The sequence below is a fragment of the Geotrypetes seraphini genome, chromosome 9 (assembly GCF_902459505.1).
Source record: "Geotrypetes seraphini chromosome 9, aGeoSer1.1, whole genome shotgun sequence".
In the NCBI taxonomy this organism is placed as follows: Eukaryota; Metazoa; Chordata; class Amphibia; order Gymnophiona; family Dermophiidae; genus Geotrypetes; species Geotrypetes seraphini.
The window spans coordinates 133742844-133766395 of record NC_047092.1 but is presented as its reverse complement, the minus strand read 5'-3'; the positions used below and the strand labels follow the sequence as shown (position 1 = coordinate 133766395).

At 42.3% G+C, this 23552-nt stretch overlaps 1 protein-coding gene across 1 annotated transcript; it reads right to left on the bottom strand.

Moving 5' to 3' along the window:
• Nucleotides 1–16690: 16690 nt before the first annotated feature.
• On the bottom strand, nt 16691–17780 carry LOC117366476 (G-protein coupled receptor 35-like). Its single transcript, XM_033957820.1, has one exon. It carries the CDS (start codon nt 17719–17721, stop codon nt 16909–16911), a length of 813 nt encoding a protein of 270 aa, XP_033813711.1. The 5' UTR covers nt 17722–17780; the 3' UTR covers nt 16691–16908.
• Nucleotides 17781–23552: the final 5772 nt, after the last annotated feature.

Genomic DNA, 23552 nt, shown 5'->3' with positions numbered 1-23552 from the left:
GGGGGGGGGGGGTAACTAATTTCTTCAGCTAAATAAGTTTACTTTGGTGTTTAGAAGCCAGGCCATCAAAAATGGATATACTAACAGTATAGGATCCCTAGAATAGAAGTTCCCAACTTTTTAATGTCTCCTTTTTTTTACCTATCTTCCTCTTTCTTTCACCCCTCCCAGTATCCACTTTCCTCACATGTTCTTAAGATAAGCCATGCTATGTCAAGCCAAGTTCCTTGGACAGTCTGCATCACAAGTAGCTGGCAAATACCAAAGAGTAGATCATATTTTTCACAGTTGATCTGAAACAATGTGATGGCTTTTACTGGTCTTTTCATTCAGCCATCTCTGTTCTGTTCTCCATACTCTCTCTCTCGTTTGTTCTCCTCTGCTTGGGCTATCGGTCCCAATCCTAATTCTTTAAACTCTTATCCAACTGGTTCAAATTGCCACCTTTCCAATCTTATTCCTATTCCTCCTCTCTTTGAAGTCTTTTGTCTCCAACAAGTTTGCCTACATTCATCTTTCTCTCTCATACTTACCAACTCCCAGAGCAATGAACTACTTGAAAGACAATGCAGACAACTAGAAAGAAAATGGAGGAAAAATAGTCAAGATTCCACAACCATGATAAAACAACTACAAACAATACAAAACACAGCCCTAAGACTGGTCTACTCACTGAAGAAATTCGACCACATCACAGAAGCATGCCACAACTCACATTGGCTCCCAATACAAGCGAGAATACACTTCAAATTTTCCTGCCTACTATTTAAAGCAATAAACGGAGACAGCCCAGCCTATTGGAACAATCGTCTAGTTCAATCCACCTCAACCAGACAGGAGAGCCCACACACCATTCACACACCCTCCAACCAAAAATGTCAAAAGAAAAAAAATGTACGACAACCTCCTAGCCATTTGAGCTGCAACACTCAACCCCCAACTCTACAACCTATTGACCTCGATCACAGACTACAAAACCTCCAAAAAAGAAATAAAAACCCTTCTATTCAAAAAATACATAAAACTGAACTAACTCAATCAAAAATGTCCCAAGCATCACCTGCAACTACTCCATATGTACTTCTAATGTCATGACAATTCAGACATAATTTATGTTATGTTATATTTGGAATAATGGTTACATATATGAGGTTCAATAAAAGAAAATTTTCACTGCCTGTTTCTATTCTGACTATTTATTCCATTTCATGGTTATTACAAAAAATATTTTTTTTACATGAGGGGGTGTCAAAAAATGATGGGCCCCAGGTGCTACATACCCTAGGTACGCCACTGAGACACACAAAGCACCATGATACTTTGTGTGTCTAACAACCTGTTTTATAAAGCCGCGCTAGCGGCTGCCACGCAGCAACAGCCCCGAAGCCCTTTAAATTTCTATGGACTTTGGGGCCGTTACCGCACAGCAGCTGCTAGCTCGGCTTTGTAAAGCAGGCCCTAAGTGCTTTGAAAATAAGCCCCTAAACCAAACTAAAAAATAAACCTAAGGATAACTAGTCATATAAATGAGAAGTTGTCTGAAAATTTATCCTATTTTCCTTACTAGATTTCAGCATGAATTCTAGAGTCTGTCCTCACATTTGCTCTTTTGGGAACAAGTTCGCTGAGCTCAGAAGTGACTCACAGTGCAGCATAATTCAACCATCTACTAGTCTCAGAAATGAATGCACAGAATAGCCTTTTTCAAATGCACTACATATATCAACATGATTAGGAATAGATAAGTTATTCTTTCTTCGCTACCTATTTAATGCTCTATTGTATAGGAAATGTCAAGAGGTCTCTTACCTTTCAAGAGATTTGTCATTTGTCTGAAATGTATTGCAGTAATTTAGGTATGTTAAAGAAAATACTGCATCTAGAGCAAGAGAAAGGAAATATATGGTTTACCAACAGATTATATGAGTCATGGAAAGATTTAATGATACCTATGTGCATGTGAAGCAAGTCACTCGTTTTGTTTATTTATTGTATTTGTTCCAAGCTTGATCACCAAAATACACTACCCCCCCTCCGAATTCTGCAAATGGCACCCTAAGTTGCATGCAGTCAGTGTGTACAATTTGTGCATGCAGTTTAATTGTTTAACAAGACCCATTGCTGTTGATAATCAGCAATTACCACCTAATAACTGGCATTAATTGACGCTAATTAGAATTTATGCACACAACTTGGAAGGTACATTCTATAAAGTGGTGTGTGTGTCATTTCTAGCGCGCAAATCTGAAAAGGGAGAGTGCCTAGAGGAAAAGCATGGGCAGATTGTGGGCATTCCTAAAAGTTAGGCACACTGTTATAGAATATGCCCAATCTGCGCACAACTTAGGCACAGACATTTAGGCCTGGTTTTCCTTGGCTTAAGTGGGTGTACCCAAATGTTATACCACATAAGGCTACTAAGCATATATAGTGGGAGCCATTTATAGAATCACGTTAAGTGCTGTGCTGATCGGTACATATTTTTTTGTTACAATATATAGAATTGGGGCCTAAAGGGATAATTCTATTAAAAAATTGCCTAGAAGGTGCATAAATAGTGGTATACCAGTCATCTATGTATACAAGTGGCCATCTACACACATTAATAACCATTTTTAGGATACCAACTAGTGGAAGAGTATATGCCATGCTTAGATGGAGGGTACATTTCAGTGCAGAGTTTTGGTTAAACATTGGTAGAACACAAATTTACATGTGCCAGTTACAGAATACTATAACTACCATACATTCATATATCTAGGTGGGGGCTATAGGGTTAAATAGTATATATATGTGTGTATTCTCTGCTATTTGTGCTAGTATACTATAAAGAAAAGTAGAAGCTCATTTTCTTTATAGAACAGAATTAAAATAGACACTATAACAAGCACCTATAGTAAGTTCCTTGTTATAGAATTACTCTCATGATATAGATCAATATTAATGGAAAGAACAGCGAAGGCGACCTTTCTGATCTATAGTTTTTATTCATTCACTTAAAGACTCGACACATATGTGTTTTGACCTAAAACGGCCTGCATCAGGATTCTTAACAGAAATCTAGATCTTATTAAATGAGCCTCTATTGTCTTGAAGTCTAAATTCACTCAATGTAATGTAGCGGTTAAGACTCCTGTTGCAGGCCGTTTTAGGCTGAAACACATACATGTCGAGTCTTTAAATGAATGAATAAAAAGTATAAAACACAGAGGTCGCCTTTGCTGTTCTTTCCATTTCTCCAATGTGAGAAGGTACTTTCTCGGGTAGTCCAATATTAAACATTTCCAAAGATGAAATCAAACATTCAAAGCCAAAAAGATACCAACATATCAAACTATTAGACTGCATAAAAGTGGCAATTTTATAAGGAACTGACTATTTATAGGATTAAGGGGCCCTTTTACTAAAATAAGATAAGTTTATGCATTTACCTCAGATTTAAAGCAAATAATAATGTAGTAAGTGCAAAGCCTGCTCAGTAAATGCAAGAGGCATGCCCTGCTACTGCCCTGCTTTAGCATACATGGCACACAGTTAATGTATAGATACCAGATTACATGCCTGGGCCAATAGAGCAGGCTCTCTGCAATATTGACTGAGGCATATAACATGGTGGCTGATCATTACCCCTCTAAAGTACAGTATTTGCAGAGGTGCTACCTGATCCCACTTTCCACCCATTCCCCAGGACTTGGATCTGCACTGTTTCCTGAGTTCACCCTTGATGTCAATCCCCCAATACATCTTCCCCCATCTGATACAAGAACCCTGACCCCCAGCTCATAACCCTGACAATCCCACACCAAACTCTGATTCTCCACAAGACCTCACCCCAACACTAAACTCTGCTCACCATCACATAAGTCCTTCCCCTAGCCAACAAGCCATGCCTTTATAGCCCTACCCTCTTAAGATTCCATGGGACCTACCTGGGTATCAGCATCTGTGGTGTAGTTACTCCTGGGCAGCAGTGGTCCTCCTCTCCCTCTAGAGGCCATTGGTGCCACTGTGGATTTTGGTGTGCTCCGGAATGGCAATAGACCTATACTATTTGATATAGAAGCTGCTATGACACATAATAATTCCAATATAAAATTTATAAAATGTACATATTTAGTTGTAAAATGAACTGAATCAAAATGTTTCAAATAATTGTTTTAAAAAGTGATATTGCTCCCTTATCACTCAACCCTACTATACTATCACTAATGAAGTCAAGTGTCAAACAGAACATTTCAAAAAGTTGAAAATTCAAGGCGTGGGATAGGCACGTGAGATCTTTCAGAGAGAGAAAGAGATAATGGTTACTGCGGATGGGCCATTTGGCTTTTATCTGGCATCATGTTTCTGTGGCAGAATGTCACTAAAATATAATAGGAACCCCTGCCTAAATGAAAGCTCCTGTAGCTCAGTGGTTAAATGCACTTCTTCCACAGGTCATAGGTTCAAATATACATACTCCTCCCCCCACAAGTATCTTAACAACTTCTTTTTGGTCTCTTAAGAGAGTATGGATTGTGAATTTTGCCATTTACATTTGCACACTGTCATTTCCACTTATTTTTTTCTCCTGAAATGGCTATGATCTCCTAAGATATCATCTCACAATGCAGGAACCCCTACCTAAAAGAAATCTCATGTGGCTCAGTAGTTAAAGGCACTTCTTCCATCTTTCCAAGGTGATGGGCTCAAATCCCTAGTATGGTCAGGAACCCCAGCACATGTTCCTATTATTATATAGTGACAATTTGCCACAATGATGTCAAGATTGTGCATCAGACATGTCCACTTGTTCTGAATCACAGCCGTTGTGAGTAGGGATTCTCTTCTTATTTTCTTAGCCTTTTGGGAATGAGGTTTAGTATGATATATATTTTTCATGTGCTTTGCTTGAGTAATGCATGATTAAAAATATGTTTCTATTATTATCAAAGAGGAGTCTTCTATACCTCCCCCCCCAAAAAAATAGAAGGTTTAGTATGCAATATATATATATATTTTTGCATGTGCTTTGCTTAAGTAATGCATTATTAAACATCTTTTAACCTTAATATCAAATTGGAGTCCTCTATACCCACCAAAATAGAAGCCATGTTCACCTATATGGGGACACCTTCAGTACGTCTTAGTGACGCCTAAATCACATACACCCAACTCAAACCTATCTAGCGTCCAACTCACGCTTAAAAGTAGACCTACTTTTACAAGGAGTCCTCTTTTCACCAAAAAATAGAGGATTTAGTATGCAAAAAAAAAAAATATATATATATATATAATGTGCTTTCATTGAGAAACATAGAGGCTAAAAGAGGAACTGGACAAGTGTTGAAGATACATATTTGATATTTATCCTAGAGAAATTACTGCTTATTTTGAGTTTGCTGCTTTTCGACTATTAGTACAATCACTAATACTGAGTCTTCTCGATTACTGCAACATTGTCTATGAAGACAATCACTAAGAAAGAATTAGGGAGACTGATACTAATACAGAGCACAGTGATCAGGCTGATCTATGGCCTGAAGAAATATGACCATGTCACATTTTATTACTGTGAATTACATTGGCTTCCTATGGAAGCCCTGGTGCTATGTAAGCTGGGTTGTTTTTGAAATAAAGTACTGTATGGCTCAGCTCCTTCTTATTTGGTCAATAGATTCTCCTTAGCTTCATATAAACACAGTAGAAAAACTCATCCCTTGTTTAACTTTCCTTCAGTCCAAGGCTGTAGAAGTAAAAAATATGCTAATCTTACACTAACGTACCAAGCAGACTCTCACGATAAAGAATTTCGAGTGTTATTGCTCACAGCCCATTATTATAAACATTTTAGAATACAGCTGAAGACCTATCTTTTTTCCAAGTATCTGATTAATTAACTCATTTTGTACTATGCTGTTGTTAATAGTCTTTTGTAAACCGCATTGAACTTGTAGTTACATGGTCAACAAGCACAATGTAATGTAATCAAGAGGATATAAGCTTGGCTTTGGAATTGACATGCATTTTACTATCTGAGTTGTATGGTGCAGTGGTTAAAGCTACAGCCTTAGCACCCTGATGCTGTTGGTTCAGATCTCCCACTGCTCCTTGTGTCCCTGGGCAATTGGAACAGAAGAGAAATATGATAAAGGAGCCAAATTTAAATACCCCATAGGATATAAGTGGTATATAAATAAATAAACTATAATAGTGGTGTCAGAATTTTACTGCATACAATTTTAATGTATAAAAACAGCATTAAATCACCATTCTAATGATGTCATATCGCTAACACGATAACATTATAGACGTTACTAGGACGTCTATGCAACGCCTAAAAGGCGATTCTGCAAAGGACATCTAACAATATACTGTAGACGTGCTTAGATTCGCTCAGCACCGCTAAGTGCGATTCTCTATACAGCGTCTATGCATTATAGAATTGCGCTCAAGATTCTGCTGCTGGACATCTAAACGCCTAACTTTTAGACGTCCTTTACAGAATATGCCCCCTGGTGACCACCATAGACAGTGAAGCAGGACCATATACCCGCATTCACATCCTGATAAACAATAGACAGCCAGATATTGATAGATAGCAGCTAGCAGTGGAAAGGGGACAGATAAGAGACAGACATACACAGAGATGCTATTGCACAGGGAGATGGGGTGGAGAGGCAGAGAGGAAACTAGGAGGGGGGATAGTGGTTCAAGGGTTGAGGGAGGCACCAAGGAGTAGGTAAAAGTGTGGTTGTAGACAAGGGTAGAAAGAAGGACAATTAAGGGATAAGTAGTATATGAGCAGATACGGGGATGCCAACATACAACAAAACATACCAACACACAACTTCTCAGACATCTATTTGCCATAAATAGCAGGTGTACAATTAGGTGCACCAGTTACATTCCCTCACTAAGCATGATATATGTTAAATATGTGTTATGCACATGGTTGCAGGTTCCACCCAGTATCTCCCCAGTCTCTGCTCCAAACATAACCCCTTATATAGCATGGTGCACATGTACATGAAAGGTATGAAATTAGATCATACTAAGTAGCATGTACCTTACATTTGGGTACCAAAGTCAAGCACATATATTAGAGAATGACATAGGGACAAATTTTTCCCTGTCCTTGCAGGAACTCAATTTCCCCGTCTCTGCCCCATTCCTGTAAGCTCTGTCTTAACCATACAAGCCTTGAGCACTTATGATTTTAAAGTGTTTGAGGCTTGTGCAGATGAGGACAGAGCTTGCAGGAATGGGGCAGGGACAGGAAAAGAACTCGCCGGGACGGGAAAATGAGTTCCTGCGGGGACGGGGAAAAATTTGTCCCCGTGTCATTCTCTAACATATATTATCAAAAAAAGGGCACAATGCTCATTCTTAGTTGCAGAAGGGAGATTTTAGGCCAGTCCTGGATTATCTGGAGTTGGGAAACTTGGCAGCTCTGCAATTCTGAAATAAAGCCTAGAAGCTATTCTGTAAACATGCTTATGTGGAAGGTCAATAGTATAGGAATCAGACCCACAGTGTTATAATTCATGTAATCAGGGGTGTCCAATGTCGGTCCTTGAGGGCCGCAATCCAGTTGGGTTTTCAGGATTTCCCCAATGAATATGCATGAGATCTATTTGCATGCACTGCTTTCAATGCATATTCATTGGGGAAATCCTGAAAACCCGACTGGATTGCGGCCCTCGAGGACCGACATTGGACACCCCTGGTGTAGATGATCCAGTCAAACTGTTATAGAAGCAGAACTATTTCCTGTTTATTTCAGATTAAAACTAAGGAAAAGTGGATAGTTGTTGAATATTCAAAAGCATGCAGGTGGTCAGCAGAAAGTGTTGATCATATATGCTTGTTTAAAAATTGTGATGGTATATATCTATGGACAACTTTTGGCAACAAGAGATGCTAAATGGCTAAAGATCTCTGTTTTTAAATTGGGCAGCTATAAGATAAATAGAAAGTGATGAGACATGCAGAAATACGGTAACTTTAAAACAGTAAACTATCCTTTTAAAATTATGTTGGCATTTCAGCTCTGGTGAATACTTTCATAAGTTTAAAAGGAAAACTTATTGTTAAAATTATCAGTTTGTTGTTTTGCTGAATAATGACTTCATTGTGTGTAGTGTGTGTATGTGTGACCTTTGTGTGTGTGTGTAGGTGAATGTTCTGCTGAGGATCCCTATGATTTCTTCTTTTGAGAACTGTTTGAACTATTGTTGCTGGGGGAAATACATCCCTAAAGTTCAGAGATCCCTTCAAAAAGTTAAACTAAAAGATTTTTTAAAACTAGCTATTGAGACAGACATCATAAGACAGCGGTCTCCAATGCGCTCCAATTTTTTGTATTTCAAAGACCATTTTGTTCATAGCACTGGTCAAGGGTTCTCTGAAGCAGCTTTCCAGTGAAATGTGTCAGAACCCGACGCCAAGTATTTAGATCACACAATATGAGACGTTCCAACATTATTCAGCAGCACAATATGGCAGACATAAATGCTTATGTTTATAGTTTATTTGATATCCCGCTAAATCCAAAAGGTTAAAGTGGCTTACAAAAACCAGTCATTAGAAAAGAGCATCATTAAGAGACAGGACAGAAACATTCATTCCGGTCTAGCATACATACAATCTAAAAGCATCATAAAAGACATTATAAAAACATTAAGATCATTAAAAGACTCATTAACATAAACTGTACTGTTTCTGTTGAGAATTAAAAGAGATATATAGTCGGCTCGATTCTGTTCTCTGGTCTCTTTAGGTCTGAGTACCTCTGAGCATATTCATAACTTAATTGTACTAATTGAGGTTGATGTAGACTTTATATAGGATTTATATAGGGTTGCCAGATGTCTTGGAAAACACGGATATGTTCTCTTTTCAGAGGACTGTCTGGGTACCTGGAGGTTGATGTAGACTTTATAGTACCTTAGTGCTGAGAGTTTTTCTATTAATTGCATATATATACACCGGAAAAATGGGGCATGTCAGGGGCAGAGTGAGTGTGAGCAGGGAATGACTGACAAATAGCTACGCAAGCCATCTACTTATACAGTAGCATCTCTTATTTATTTATGTTTTTTCATATACTACTTATATCCTAAGCAGTTTACATTGAATAGTACCGTATTTTCACGTAGATAACGCGCACCCGTGTAAAACGCGCACACGGGTATAGCGCGCGGAAAACACAAATTTATGTACAGAAATTTTTGTATACCGCACACACCCGTATACCGCGCATGCTGCCCGACTCTCCAGTCGCCCGCCCCGACTCTCCTCTGGCCACCCCGACTCTTCTTTCGCCCGCCCCGACTCTCCTCTCCCCCTTGAAGTCCTGTCCCCACCCTGAAAGCCTGATGCCCCCCCGACGTCCGATTCATCCCCCCCCCCCGCAGGACCGCTCGCACCCCCACCCTGAAGGACCGCTCGCACCCCCACAGCCTCCCGACCCCCCCCATCATGTAGAAGCTCCTACCGGTGTCCTGCTGCTTCCCCTCTTGCCCCGCCGACTCCCAGACACGATCGGGGCAAGAGGGAGCTCAAGCCCTCTTGCCTCAGCCAACCGCGGCACCCCCGACACGATCGGGGCAAGAGGGAGCTCAAGCCCTCTTGCCCCCCCCCCGACTCCCCCACACGATCGGGGCAAAAGGGAGCCCAAGCCCTCTTGCCCCGCCGACTCCCCAACTCCCCGACAATATAAGGCCAGGAGGGAGCCCAAGTCCTCCTGGCCCTGGCGACCCCCCCCCCCTAGTTGTTCGGGCCAGGAGGGAGCCCAAATCCTCCTGGCCACGGCGATCCCCTACCCCCACCCCGCACTACATTACGGGCAGGAGGGATCCTAGGCCCTCCTGCCCTCGACGCAAACCCCCTCCCCCCAACGACCGCCCCTCCAAGAACCTCCGACCGCCCCCCTGGCTGACCCCCACGACACCCCCACCCCCCTTCCCCGTACCTTTCTGTAGTTGGCCGGACAGACTGGAGCCAAACCCGCCTGTCCAGCAGGCAGCCAACGACGGAATGAGGCCGGATTGGCCCATCCGTCCCAAAGCTCTGCCTACTGGTGGGGCCTAAGGCGCCTGGGCCAATCAGAATAGGCCCGGGAGCCTTAGGTCCCTCCTGGGGGCGGGGCCTTGGGCACATGGTCGGGTTGGGCCCATGTGCCTCAGGCCCCGCCCCCAGGTGGGACCTAAGGCTCCCGGGCCTATTCTGATTGGCCCAGGCACCTTAGTCCCCACCAGTAGGCGGAGCTTTGGGACGGATGGGCCAATCCGGCCTCATTCCGTTGTTGGCTGCCTGCCGGACAGGCGGGTTTGGCTCCCGTCTGTCCGGCCAACTACAGAAAGGTACGGGGAAGGGGGGTGGGGGTGGCGTGGGGGTCGGCCAGGGGGGTCGCGGGTCAGCTGGGGGGGCGGTCGGAGGTTCTTGGGGGGCGGTCGTAGGGGGGAGGGGGGTTTGCGTCGAGGGCAGGAGGGCCTGGGATCCCTCCTGCCCGTAATGTAGTGCGGGGTGGGATTAGGGGGTCGCCGTGGCCAGGAGGGTTTGGGCTCCCTCCTGGCCCGAAAAACTAGCGGGCGGGGGGGTCGCCAGGGCCAGGAGGACTTGGGCTCCCTCCTGGCCCGATATTGTCGGGGAGTTGGGGAATCGGCGGGGCAAGAGGGCTTGGGCTCCTTTTTGCCCTGATCGTGTGGGGGAGTCGGGGGGGCAAGAGGGCTTGAGCTCCCTCTTGCCCAGATCGTGTCGGGGAGTCGGCGGTCCTTCGGGGTGGGGGTGCGGGTGCGTGCGAGCGGTCCTACGGGGGGTGAATCGGACGTCGGGGGGGGGGGAACTATGTAAAAAAAATTTTGTACAACACGCTCACGCGTATACCGCGCAAGGGTATGCACGGTTTGTAAAAACATGTATAACGCGCGCATTATATGCGTGAAAATACGGTAATCTAACTATCATGCCTATCTGTCCCCTAAGTGCTGTATGGCGCCTGTGCTTACTCTACCTATCCGTTACCCTGACCTCTACCAACCTTTCTTGACCCATTACCACCCACTCTCTACAATTGCCTTTCCCCTTCCCCACCTCCCTACTCACTCTCTGTAATGGTCTGTGTGATTCCCCCTACTGCCACTGCATATCCCTGAGTGACATTGACCTTCCTTGTGTCAATGCTGCCCCTGCTCTCTCTGTTTCTCTGTGAATTTGGCAGTGTCTGTAGTCCTCAGTCTGTGTTAAAGGTGGTCGCTGTTGCTGGACCCTGTTGGTGGTTACATGTGGTGGTCACTGATGGTAGCTACAGCTACCAGAAGTACAATGAATGGCAATAAAGTACTGTCACTGTGAGCACTAGCGATCTTATGCAGGCTGATGGATTTAGGTAAATTTGATGCCGGGAGGCCAGGGGAGAAGCCGGACACTGCAGCACTTCCCGACTGACCCTCCCCCCTCGTCCTCTAAAGCAGGAGCGGCAGCGGCCAGCCATCAAGAGCAGCGCTGCTGCTACTGCTTTAGTGGGCAAGGGGGAGGGTCCGAATCAGGAAGCCGATTTTTTATTGTTTTAAATCGATTTGAATCGGTTCACCCGAAGTGAATCGGTGAACCGATTCAAATCATGAATCAGGCAGCGCTACTGAATACTGACATGCATAACTCTGGGCTCCTCTATAATGCCTCCCCCATCCACCCTGACCTGCTCACTGTTTTTGTGAACAATCAGAGGCCTGGTTTAATGCCACTGAATATTGGGGGTTAGGTGGCACCAGGGGATTTAAGCAAGCAAGAGTCTCTCTTGCCTCTTTAAATTGCTTTGAACATCAGACCATTACATTTTCTAGTTTTATTAATGTTCTAGACTAGGTTTTCCATACTACAGAAGAAATACTGGCTTCTTTAAATTGCAATATAATATTTACACCATCTAAGATCTGGCAACAAGTGGTGTCTATATCGTCAAAAGATTTTCATGAAACTTTTAGAAATATAGTCCTAAAAATTCAGGGGGGGGGAGAGTCTTCAATATAAATGTTTACAAGCTGAAGTTCTGGAGTGTTTCTGTGAATCATGACTTTAAATACTTTAAATTTCCACACAGTCTTTACTTGCTTCATGAGATTTGTACTCCAGTTAATCTGCTTAATGGAAATTGCTCAGGGGTTATCAAATTCCATCTTTATTTACCTTATGTTTTTTGGTTAGTGAAAAGTTTATTCAGTCATTTTACAGGTCTGTCCCTCCTTACTGTGGACTAACTATATTTTGGAATGAATAATTTAATTTGTAAAAAACAGTCTACAAAGTGGCCTAAATGGGTACTTGGACGATCAAAAACCTGCATCGTCCAAGTACACATAACCAAAGCTGATTTTAGATGTATCTAAAACCAGCTTAGGCCTTACCTTGCCTCTAAACGCATAGAGCGAAAAGAGGCATTTTTAGAGGACGGGAAAGGGCAGGAGGTGGGCCAACCTAGACATAGGCATACAGCAAGTATGACCAAAGATTTTGACAGGTTGCCTAGTTGGCACTTATATATTTTGACTTAGACCAAGTCAAAACAGGTATAAGTGCCGAAAAAGAAGCCGCCACCACGATCGCAGCAGGAGAGATGCCTCATCTCCCCTGCCACGATAACGATTCCCTGAACCGGGGCACTTTGGATCGCTATGGCAGTAGGAGAGATAGCCAATCTCTCCTGCTGCGATCAACCCTCCCCCGATCGGATCGGGCAGGAGGGAGCCCAACCCCTCTTGCCCCGGTGCCCCAATACTCGCCCCCCAACACGATCGGGGCAGGAGGGAGCCCAAACCCTCCTGCCCTGGCGACCCCCCTATCCCCCACCCCCACTAAGATATGAGCAGGAGGAATCCCTGGCCCTCCTGCCCTGATGCAGCCCCCCCACAACTGCCCCCCCTGAACCCCTGATCGATAGTTTTTTTTTGAGAATGGACATTTCCCTGCTTCTACTTCCAGCGTTTAGGGCCTAGGCCAAAAGGGGACTTACACTTTTTTTTATTATGCCCTCCACATTTCTGTTTACATTGTATTTTTTCTTTTTGACTTGTTTTATTGTCAAATTTAGAAACTGCAATAAATAAATAATTGAAATGACTTTAAATACTTTAAGCAGATAGTGTTATTTTCTGTAATGCTAAGTTATAGGAGATTATATAGCTTGGTGAAACAGGCATGGGTATATCATGTCATCCCCATCCTGATATCATGCCCAAATCAGATATCCTGAGGATTACAGTATGCAATGACCTGTTAGTGTTAAAGCATACTGTTAGGGTGATATGTGGGACGTTACATTGCTGTTGCCTGTACTATATATAGTTTGTGGACAAATGGAATATTTTGAATTCTTGTGCTGTCACCTTGTCACCTTTGAGTAGTGCTATAGTACATTCACAATAAAATTTTCTTTAAATTGTGCAATGAAACTTTGCTCTTCCAGAGAAGGTTTTCATTTGTTCTTCTACTTTTTTTGGGTGGGGAGGGGGTTGGAGGGGGGTCAGAGAAATTAGGGGAAATTAGCTATTCAGTGTTTTGTTTTATTTAATTAAGTTCAATTAAAAGCTAATTTTAAAAAGGTGTTGATACTGGGAAACAGATGGATGGGGGGCTATTTCATAGTAATCTGAAGTACAGTGGAACCTTGGTTTACGAGCATAATTCATTCCAGAAGCATGCTCGTAAATCAAGTTACTCGTATATCAAAGCGAGTTTTCCCATAGGAATGAATGGAAGCTCGCTTTGATTCGTTCTACCTCCTCCTCCCTCCCCCCCCCCCAGAGGCTACCGGCACTGCTCCATCACCCCTCCCCCCTCTTACTGGCATCGCAACCCCCGAACCGGCATCGCACCCCCTCCCCCCTGCGAGAACCGCATCGCACCCCCGTGCTGAAAGCGGCATCCATCCGCCCTTCCTCCCAAACATGCTCCTTACCCCATCTGCCGGTTGTGTGACTGAAAGAAATCTCCCGCCTCTTGCCTGGGCTGGGCCTTGAGCATCTGCGCATGCTCAAGGCCTTCTGGCTCTCGTTCTCTCCAAGATCTCGGAGAGAACGAGAGCCAGAAGTGTTTTGCCAGAAGTGTTTTGCTCGTCTTGCAAAACACTCGCAAACCGGGTTACTCGCAAACTGAGGTTCCACTGTATGTTTCTAGGAATAAGGAGAAATGTTATTAACAGGGGTACTGTTAAGACAGGTTAGTATAGATCATTTTTTATGCATTTGTGACCCCCCATCCCTAGAAAATGCCTCTGCTGGCACAGCAGTGGTGTGAGACTCTGCAGGGGGCACTAAGTTGGTGAACTAGGCTAGAAGAGATTAGTAAGAGAAGTGGGAGGTTCCTTTTTCCCAGGAGGAAGGGGGGAAGTTATAAAAGAAAAGGGGGGGGAGTGTAAACTAGGCTTTTGGTTATCCTTTTCACCCGCCAGAGCCCATGTACCAAAGGAGCCTCCTGGAGTAAGGAAGTTCTAAAGGGGGAAAAAAAATCTAATAGCAAATGTTTGCAGGAGGCAGACACCTGGTGGGGAGATAGAGGGAACCCTGGGTGGTTCAACAGAGGAAAATTGCAGAGACTTCACTTTCAGAAAGGTTTCTCAGGAGAGAACAGAGACTTATTAAAACTCATTGAGAATGACTGCTGATCTGAAATATTTGAAGCATTCTGACTAAAGCTATTTGTAAATAGTCTGGAGTTTCTACTATCAACCGTTCATTAAATGTTTCAATTTCAATTGCAAGATAAACTCGGATATGTGAAAACTCAATAATGTTCCAATACACACTTTCACAAGAAAGATGCAAGAAATGTCATATACAACGTAAACAGTGCTACTTTGGTTTGAATAGGATGTGTTTCAAACAATGGAGGAAAAGCCTCAGACTGAAGCCCTCCCACCACCACAATAGTGGTCCAAGGTGGTTGGGTGATAACCTCACTGGCAAAAAACCTCCATTGCACTCCCAAAGTATAAAAACCTTAAGCAGGGCTGTCTATGCAAGGTGATAGAAGAAAGAAACTTTCAACTTATCTTCAGTTGATCGGTACACTGACGGTGGCCAGCGTTTCACGAGATGCCTCTCGGCGTCCCGTTTAAAAGTTTGATCGGATTGTTTTACACCCTGAGGCAGCAGACTCGTGAAACGCTGGCCACTGTCGGTGTACCGATCAATTGAAGATAAGTTGAAAGTTTCTTTCTTCTATCACCTTGCATAGACAGCCCTGCTTAAGGTGTTTATACTTTGGGAGTGCAATGGAGATTTTTTGCCAGTGGGGTTATCACCCAACCACCTTGGACCACTATTGTGGTGGTGGGAGGGCTTCAGTCTGAGGCTTTTCCTCCATTGTTTGAAACACATCCTATTCAAACCAAAGCAGCAATGTTTATGTTGTATATGACATTTCTTGCATCTTTCTTGTGAAAGTCTGTATTGGAACATTATTGAGTTTTCACATATCCGAGTTTATCTTGCAATTGAAATTGAAACATTTAATGAACGGTTGATAGTAGAAACTCCAGACTATTTACCACCTTGGACCACCATTGTGGTGGTGGGAGGGCTTCTAAATGACAATGCCAGCATCTATTAGAGATGTCTGCTTACTTTCAAGTTCATAATATTTAAAACCCCAGCAATCATCCATAAAGTTTTGATTCCATATACTACATCGAGAGTACTACAGTCAAATGACCAACATCTATTGGTCGTCCCTTCTTTAAAAGTTATTAATATACGGTGTCAATCTATCTTCTCGGTTATGGCTCCTCAAGCTTGGAATGCCCTTCCAATTTATTTAAGAGAAGAAAGGGTTTTGTATAAATTTAAGAACAAACTTAAGGATTTTCTTTTTAAAGATGCATTCAAGGATTAAATGAATTGCCTATGCCTTTAATTCATCCTTAATATTATGAGTGTCTTTCCCCTTTCCCAATGTGTTATTTACCTTAATCGTTTCTTTTTGAATTAAATTGTATTTCTTCTCTAAACTCTCCCTATGTTTGACCTTGTATGTATTTATTGAATATTAATATGTTTAGTAATAGTTTTGTTAGTCATGTCTGTTTCCCTCGACTCTGTAATTTTTAATTGTACATCGCTTAGAATTTAGAATAGGCGATTAATCAAATTTTATAATAAACTTGGAAACTTGGACATTACTGTTTGTGACTTTTTCATTTGGGGGTATGTGAAAGACAGAGTGTACGTAATTCCACTACCCTCAACTATAGATGATCTGCAGGAACGCATCACTGAAGCTATAAACACGAACATGCTAGATATGCTTCTGAGAGTCTGGTCTGAGTTCGATTATCGCATCGATGTTTGCCGAGTAACAAGTGGGGCGCACATCGAGTGTATATAATCAACAGATACCATATGAAACTTTATGAGTTTATGAAACTGTAGCCTTAAAGGTGAAAGAATATTCCAATAAATTTTGGTTTTGTAACCATTTAAAATCAAGGAGTGTTTTTGTGGGCACCATGTATATTTAGGCATCTATCTCCCATTAGATGTTTAACTTACTGCTTTGAAAATTTACTAGAAGAAGGCAACCTTTTGAAGACTCTATTAATATCTATAACTACAGATGGAAAAAGTGACGTGATTGCCAGGTTAGACCATTGAAACCACAAAAATAAAGGTTAAATAAAAATAAAGGAACATATAAAATGGCTCATTTTTATTGGACTAACTTAAAAATATGTTGCTTAGTTTTCAGGATCTAGCAGCCCTTTGCTCAAGAAATGAATAATTGTTCCAATATAAAGTTATCACCTAACATTACTTGTTATTAATGTTATTTGGTTACTTAAAACATATGTTTATGTCTGTAGAATCAATATGCTTAAAAAAGCAGAGAGCTTAATAAAGAGAAAATTACTGACTCTCCGTCCCCCCAGCTTTACAGTGTCTGTGTTTCCTGGGTTTGATTCTTTGGAGACCTAAACTTTGATAGCAGAGAGGACCCTTCCCAAAATTCTTTGGCCACAAAATAATAGCAAATGGCATCCAAACAGCAGTTTGAATCTGCAAGAATTCTGGCCAGCTGAACAAAGAAATTAATGCCATCAGATACAAAGCAGGAGATAGACATGTATTCTCCTATAAACCTGATAATGTTTCCAACATGAAGAGGTAAAAAACAGACAATAAAAACAATTAAATTTGCTGTCACGATACGTATCACTTTCTTTATGGATTTTTCTCCCTGTGGACTTGTGCTTTCCTTTTTCTTCAAAGTTCTGATGATTTCCACTGTACAGAAGCTCAAGATAATGAAAGGGATGAAGTATCCAAAAATGGCGAAATAAACTGGTCTTGCAAAATGAGGAGGGGTTTTCATAGTAAAACACACAGTTTCCAAATGCCCCTTGTTTGAGCTTGTTTGCAGATATATGCGGATTGCAGTGTGTATTACCCAGCAAAGTCCAGAAATAATAGCTGCTTTCAGAGGAGATCTTAAAGTTGCTTTCATCGGGTACTTAATTGCAACATATCGGTCTATAGCTATGAGGGTGATGATTGAGATACTCATATACATGTTTAAAAAATAAATAGTCTTTACAAAGGTACACAGCTCTGTTCCCAGCTTCTCTCTGATATCATATAAGCGGAAAGGTATTGTGAAGAGAAGACTGCAGTCAGAAATCACCAAGTTTGTCATGTAAACTCTCGTCTCTGTCCATTTTGTCAGCTTGCAACAGAATATCCACATGGCCAAAACATTAAATATGGTTCCAAAAAGAAATATAGGAATATAAATAACCTGTTGAACAAGCCGAATGGTCTCCTCCCCTGTGATGGTAAAATTCATTCTTGACTGACTGCTAAACAAATGCTGGAAAGGAATATTTTACAAAGATGAACTTGTTATACAAGTCTACAAGTATTCAATGTGCATACTGATTTATCAGTTACAGTATTATCTAAAATCTTGTTATATTCATTTATATTCTTGTTATATTCATTTGTATTCTTGTTATATTCAGGTTCTAGCTGAAGGAATAAAGCATATGGGAAAATGTGGAAAAATAAAGGAGATTGCAAAATAATCTTGCCTGCACAATATTGAGTCGTCTTAGGTCCAAGATGTTAGATCTGGAAGCTTCTGAAAGGGAAAATATTACACAGAATGCTACATTCCAATGTTTTTCTTGCTATATTGTTACTGTTTCATCAACACGTACTCCCTCCTTCTTATGGATGGATATGGCTCTTGAAAACATTTACCAGACCAATTACTGGAGCAAACCCTGCTCTGAGGTACTTGGCACACCCAGACCCAATTAGCCCTGAAAATGGGGGATTTGAGCACCAACTCTCTGCTTTCCTCATGCTGCAGTACATTAACTAGAGCCTGAACTAATGGGCAAACCTAAGCTGTTGATTTTTCTGGTAGCTAATGCAAAGAGATGAAGTCTGTGTTACCTTGCTGGAGAGCTTCACAAATGTCTCTGTGCTTTGGGGGGTGTTAGATTCAGGTTTCAGCACCATATCATACAAAGGAAATGAAGTGTTGATTGTTTGCAGCTGATAATGTGAAATTAGAAACTATTAGGAAGAAGAAGTTGTAGTACTATTAGGAAGTAGAACCAGCTTAGACAAATACTTGTGTGGCTATTTTGTGAGAAAAAAGGTGAAGCAAAAAGCAGTGTATTTTACACAAACTTTTCTTTCCCTATCATAACATTAGCATTCACATTTCGTCATCTTCAGTCAACCCTTAAGACATTTACTCTAATAAGTCACAGACACTGTTTTACTGGAAAATGTTTGGCCACAGCTTTTATTTAGAACCCCCAACTTTAACATTTCAACAATTAATTCTTATATTGGTAACATTACACGACAGTAAACTCGGCTGTACCAGAAACCCCTCTTTCCCCCCCTCCCCCCATGAGCCATTCGGTGACGAAACTAGCTCATCCCCTCAGGCAACTCCTTGCCACTTTACCCCATAGCATGACCCACGGTTTCGTCAGGTCACACACACCCCAACTCATGGCGGTGACGCCCATGAGTAATTCCTTTATTTCCCCCATCACATGTATTCAATTCCCCTTTCAGCCACATCAAACAATATCCCCATGTTATATGCACATTTCCCTTTTTCCAGCTGCGACCACCCCACCCCCCACCACATCACTCCCTCCCCACCCCTTTACACTATCCAAAATCAGCAGCTAACCCAGACCATCACAGGGAGGGAGGGCGGGAAACATTCCTTCCACCCCTCCTCCCTCACATCCACCCTCTCCTATCAAAACCCGAAAATGAATTAAACCACCAAAAACCTTTTTCCTCAAGATTCCAATCTCTACCCCTGTTAACCAATCCCTATGCTTCATTCCACTATCTCCCTTTCCTAACAACTATTTCCACCAATCCCACACCTCGCCTATTTTTCCTATTAGTTCACCCTCCCCCTTCCTCCCCCCCTAACCATACCCTTTCCTTCTCTTCCTCAGTTCAGCTAATGTTATGACCCTGCCAGCTAAATCCAGCAGGGTACTCTTAAATCATTTTCAACAATGTTCACTTTCCTGCTTCTGAACTCCCTTTATATGAGGAAACACACACTTGGAAAATGTAATACTTAAGAGTACAGGTACTGAGTTCTTTATGAGCATTAAGTGAATATTTATTTATTTAAAATGATTTATAACCTGCCTGTCCACAAATCTAAGCGGGAAACAGAATAACATACAAAATGCGCTAAAAACTCTGAACAAATACAAATCAATAAGACAAACACAATGTAAAAAAGAAACAGAATAACTCAAGCATTCACATGGCCCAAACCAAAGGAGTGCTGAAACAGCAAAGTTTTTACCCCTTTTCTAAAATGCAAAAGCATATTAGATTGGCGCAAAGACATAGGTAGGGCATTCCACAGCATCGGGCCCTGGACAGAAAGCATCGACTTGCGGTTCCCCGCAAGCCTCACCACTGATGACAGAAATGCTGTCGGAAGACTGTAACTCGCGTGACGGACAGTGCTACTGAAAAAGAGAACGAACACTTGTCGGACAGTTGAGCTGAATCACCTTGAATATCAACCAAAGAACTTTAAACGTGACCCGCATGCCAGTTGGCAGCCAATGGAGCTCTTGAAGGATCGGTGTGATATGGTTGAATTTTGAGTCATGAACAGTGAGGTGTGCAACTGCATTTTGTGCCAGCTGCAACACCCGCACAACATATTTGGGCAAACCCAAATAAATGCAGTTACAATAATCAAGCAAAGAGGTTATCAATGTGATGACAGTGCGAAAATTATCACCAAAGAGATAGTCCCTCAACCTCTATACTAAACGCAGCTTGAAAAACACACCAGATATCACAGCCTTAATTTGCGCCTTAAAGGACAAAGAGCTAGATTCACTAAGCAAACCGATCGTGTACCGATCAGTTAGCGAGCCCTTTGCGACCAAATTTCCCTCCAACCCCATTCACTAGCGCCTGTAGCGATCCTCCCATGCAAATTAGTAAAACTCCATGCAAAATAGCCAAGCGATTGATTCACTAACAATTGCTTGGCTATTTCGAATCAGGTCACAGGAGGCATTGGAGCAGGAGGGATTGAGCACCCCTCCTGCTCCGTGAAAGGTACCGAGAGGGGGGGGGGGGGGGTGGCAAAGTGACCAGGAATGGGGAAGGGGCATCCGGGGGGGGGGGGGGTGGCAGGAAGAAGTTGGCATTCCTCCTGCCCTTAGTTTTTGGGTGGGTGGGATTGATGGAATATGCACGAGATCTATTTGAATACAATAGAGGCAGTGCCTGCAAATAAATATTGTGCATATTCATTGGGGAAATCCTGAAACTGGTTTGATCATGGCCCTCGCAGATCAAGGTTGCCCTCTACTGCCCTAAAGATTGCCCCTCACCTATTTAATATGGTGGCTGGGCCCTTTAAGAAATGCCCCAAAGCATCAGATAATAGCTCAGTAGCCTGATGCTCCAGAGTGGTAGAATGTGGTTTTCATTTGGCTTCTAGGGGCTGATTCTATAAATGACGCTCAACAGTGAACTGCATTGTTGTTAATCAACTGCTAGGCGTCCATTATAGAATTACACCTAGCAACACCTAGGCATCCTTAGGCATTGCTAGGCATAGTAAAGGTAGGCACCGATATATTAGGCCAAGTTTTACCTGGTCTAATTTACTGGTACCTAACTCACATGCCTAGCAACGCCTAAATTTACCATTCATTATTATTCTCCACCCCCTAAACACACCTACTTTTCAGGTAGGAATCATTAAGTGTTGGAGGGCACCACAACATAGGTGTCGCTGGGTGTTAGAAACATAGAAACATAGAAAAAAGCAGCAGAAAAGGGCTATAACCCACCAAGTCTGCCCATTCCAAGTATCCCCTCCCCTGAATTTACTCCCTTAAAGATCCCACGTGAGTATCCCATTTTCTCTTAAAATCCGTCACGCTGCTGGCCTTTATCACCTGGAGTGGGAGTCTGTTCCAATGATCCACTACTCTTTCGGTGAAGAAGTACTTCCTGGAGTCGCCATGAAACTTCCCTCCCCTGATTTTCAGCGAATGCCCTCTGGTGGTCGAGGGTCCCATGATCCAGAAGATATCATCTTCTGACTCGATGCGTCCCGTGATGTACTTATATGTTTCAATCATATCTCCCCGTTCTCTTCTTTCCTCAAGTGAGTACAGCCACAATTTTTTAAATCTTTCTTCATACGTGAGATCCTTGAGCCCCAAGACCATCCTGGTGGCCATTCGCTGAACCGACTCGATCCTCAGCACGTCCTTTCGGTAGTGTGGTCTCCAAAACTGAACACAGTACTCCAAGTGAGGCCTCACCATGGCTCTGTACAACGGCATCATAACTTCAGGTCTCCTGCTGACAAAACCTCTGCGGATACACCCCATCATTTGTCTTGCCCTGGAGGAAGCCTTCTCCACTTGATTGGCAACCTTCATGTCCTCACTAATGATCACCCCTAGGTCGCGTTCCGCCGTGGTCCTAACCAAGGTCTCACCATTTAGTACATAAGTTCTACGCGGGTTTCTCTTACCCAGGTGCATTATCTTGCATTTTTTAGCATTGAAGCCTAGCTGCCAAGTAGTTGACCATTGTTCCAGCAACAGTAGGTGTTGCGTTGATATCCATGTGCAACCTCAATTGGTAATAAAAAAAATTGGTTTTTAATGATGTGGTTAATTACCATGCCATTTAACTATCTAAAAAACAATTGAGCTGCACACAAATGTTAGTTAGATGCCGCTAGGCTTTCGTGATTAGGGCACTTAGTAGTGCCTAACCTAAGCACCATTTAAAGAATCATCCCCTAGTGTTCATTGCATGTCTTGTTAACGTATTTACATAGTAATAATCTGCTTTACATGCTTTTGCATGTTTTGCATTTCATTGCTACGTACCACAGGATAACTCAATTAACTTTGTGTTAGGGCACCTAAACGTTTAGATTGAAACTAAACTCAGAAAAACCAAAATTCTTCGTAGCCTCGCCACACTCACCAGACACCAAAACATCGCTGCACATCAGCAAACTCAGTTACCCTATCCAATCTACTATGAAGATACTGGGTGTAATATTAGACCAGGGCCTAACCATGAAAGACCAGGTGGACTCTTTGGTCAGAAAAGGTTTTTTTACTCTATGGAAGCTCCGGTCCATTAGAGCGTATTTTGATGCTTCATCATTCAAAATTCTGGTACAGTCGCTTATACTGAGCCAACTTGACTATTGTAACATAGCCTACCTGGCAATTTCCCAGAAGAACCTCCAACGATTACAACTGGTGCAAAATGCGGCGATCAGGCTGATTCGGGGTCTGAAGAAGTTCGACCATATAACCCCTTCCTACTGACTCCTGCATTGGCTGCCGATGGAGACACGTGTGAAGTTCAAATTCGGATGTTTCTGCTTCAAGGTATTTTTCGGCCTAGCCCCCAGATATATACTGACCTTTTCTCTTTCTCAACCAATCAACTTAAGAGAAGCTCAAACTTGAATTTTGTTTCTCCTCCGGTTAAAGGATGTAAATTTAAAAGACACCACCAACTTCTCTTCTCTTATCAGGCAGCATTATGGGGTAAAGACCTGAAACAATTACTCATGGCTTGCGAATACTTATGGGGAATTTAGGAGACACCTAAAAACATATTTGTTCCTAAAGTATTTAGGCAGCCACACTGAACAATCCCTCCCCACGTTACTAGGCACGCTAAATGATAACACGCCCATTATATTCTATGGACGTAATAACTGACCACTAAATCTTAACACTGCGGTATATAAACTGCGGTATATAAAGTTCAAGTTCAAGTTTATTCGTTCTTAATGAATCGCTTATTTAGATTGCTAAGCGATGTACAACATAATATAAATGTGCAGATAAAATATTGGTGCTGACGTACAAAATGACTTTTATATTGTGGGTTAAAACTTACAAGAATTGTGTGGGAAAATGGGGAGAAAGTTACAATCTTTAAATAGGAGAGAAAGAAAAACATAAAAGGAATGAACAAAAGGGGGGGGGGGGTAATTTT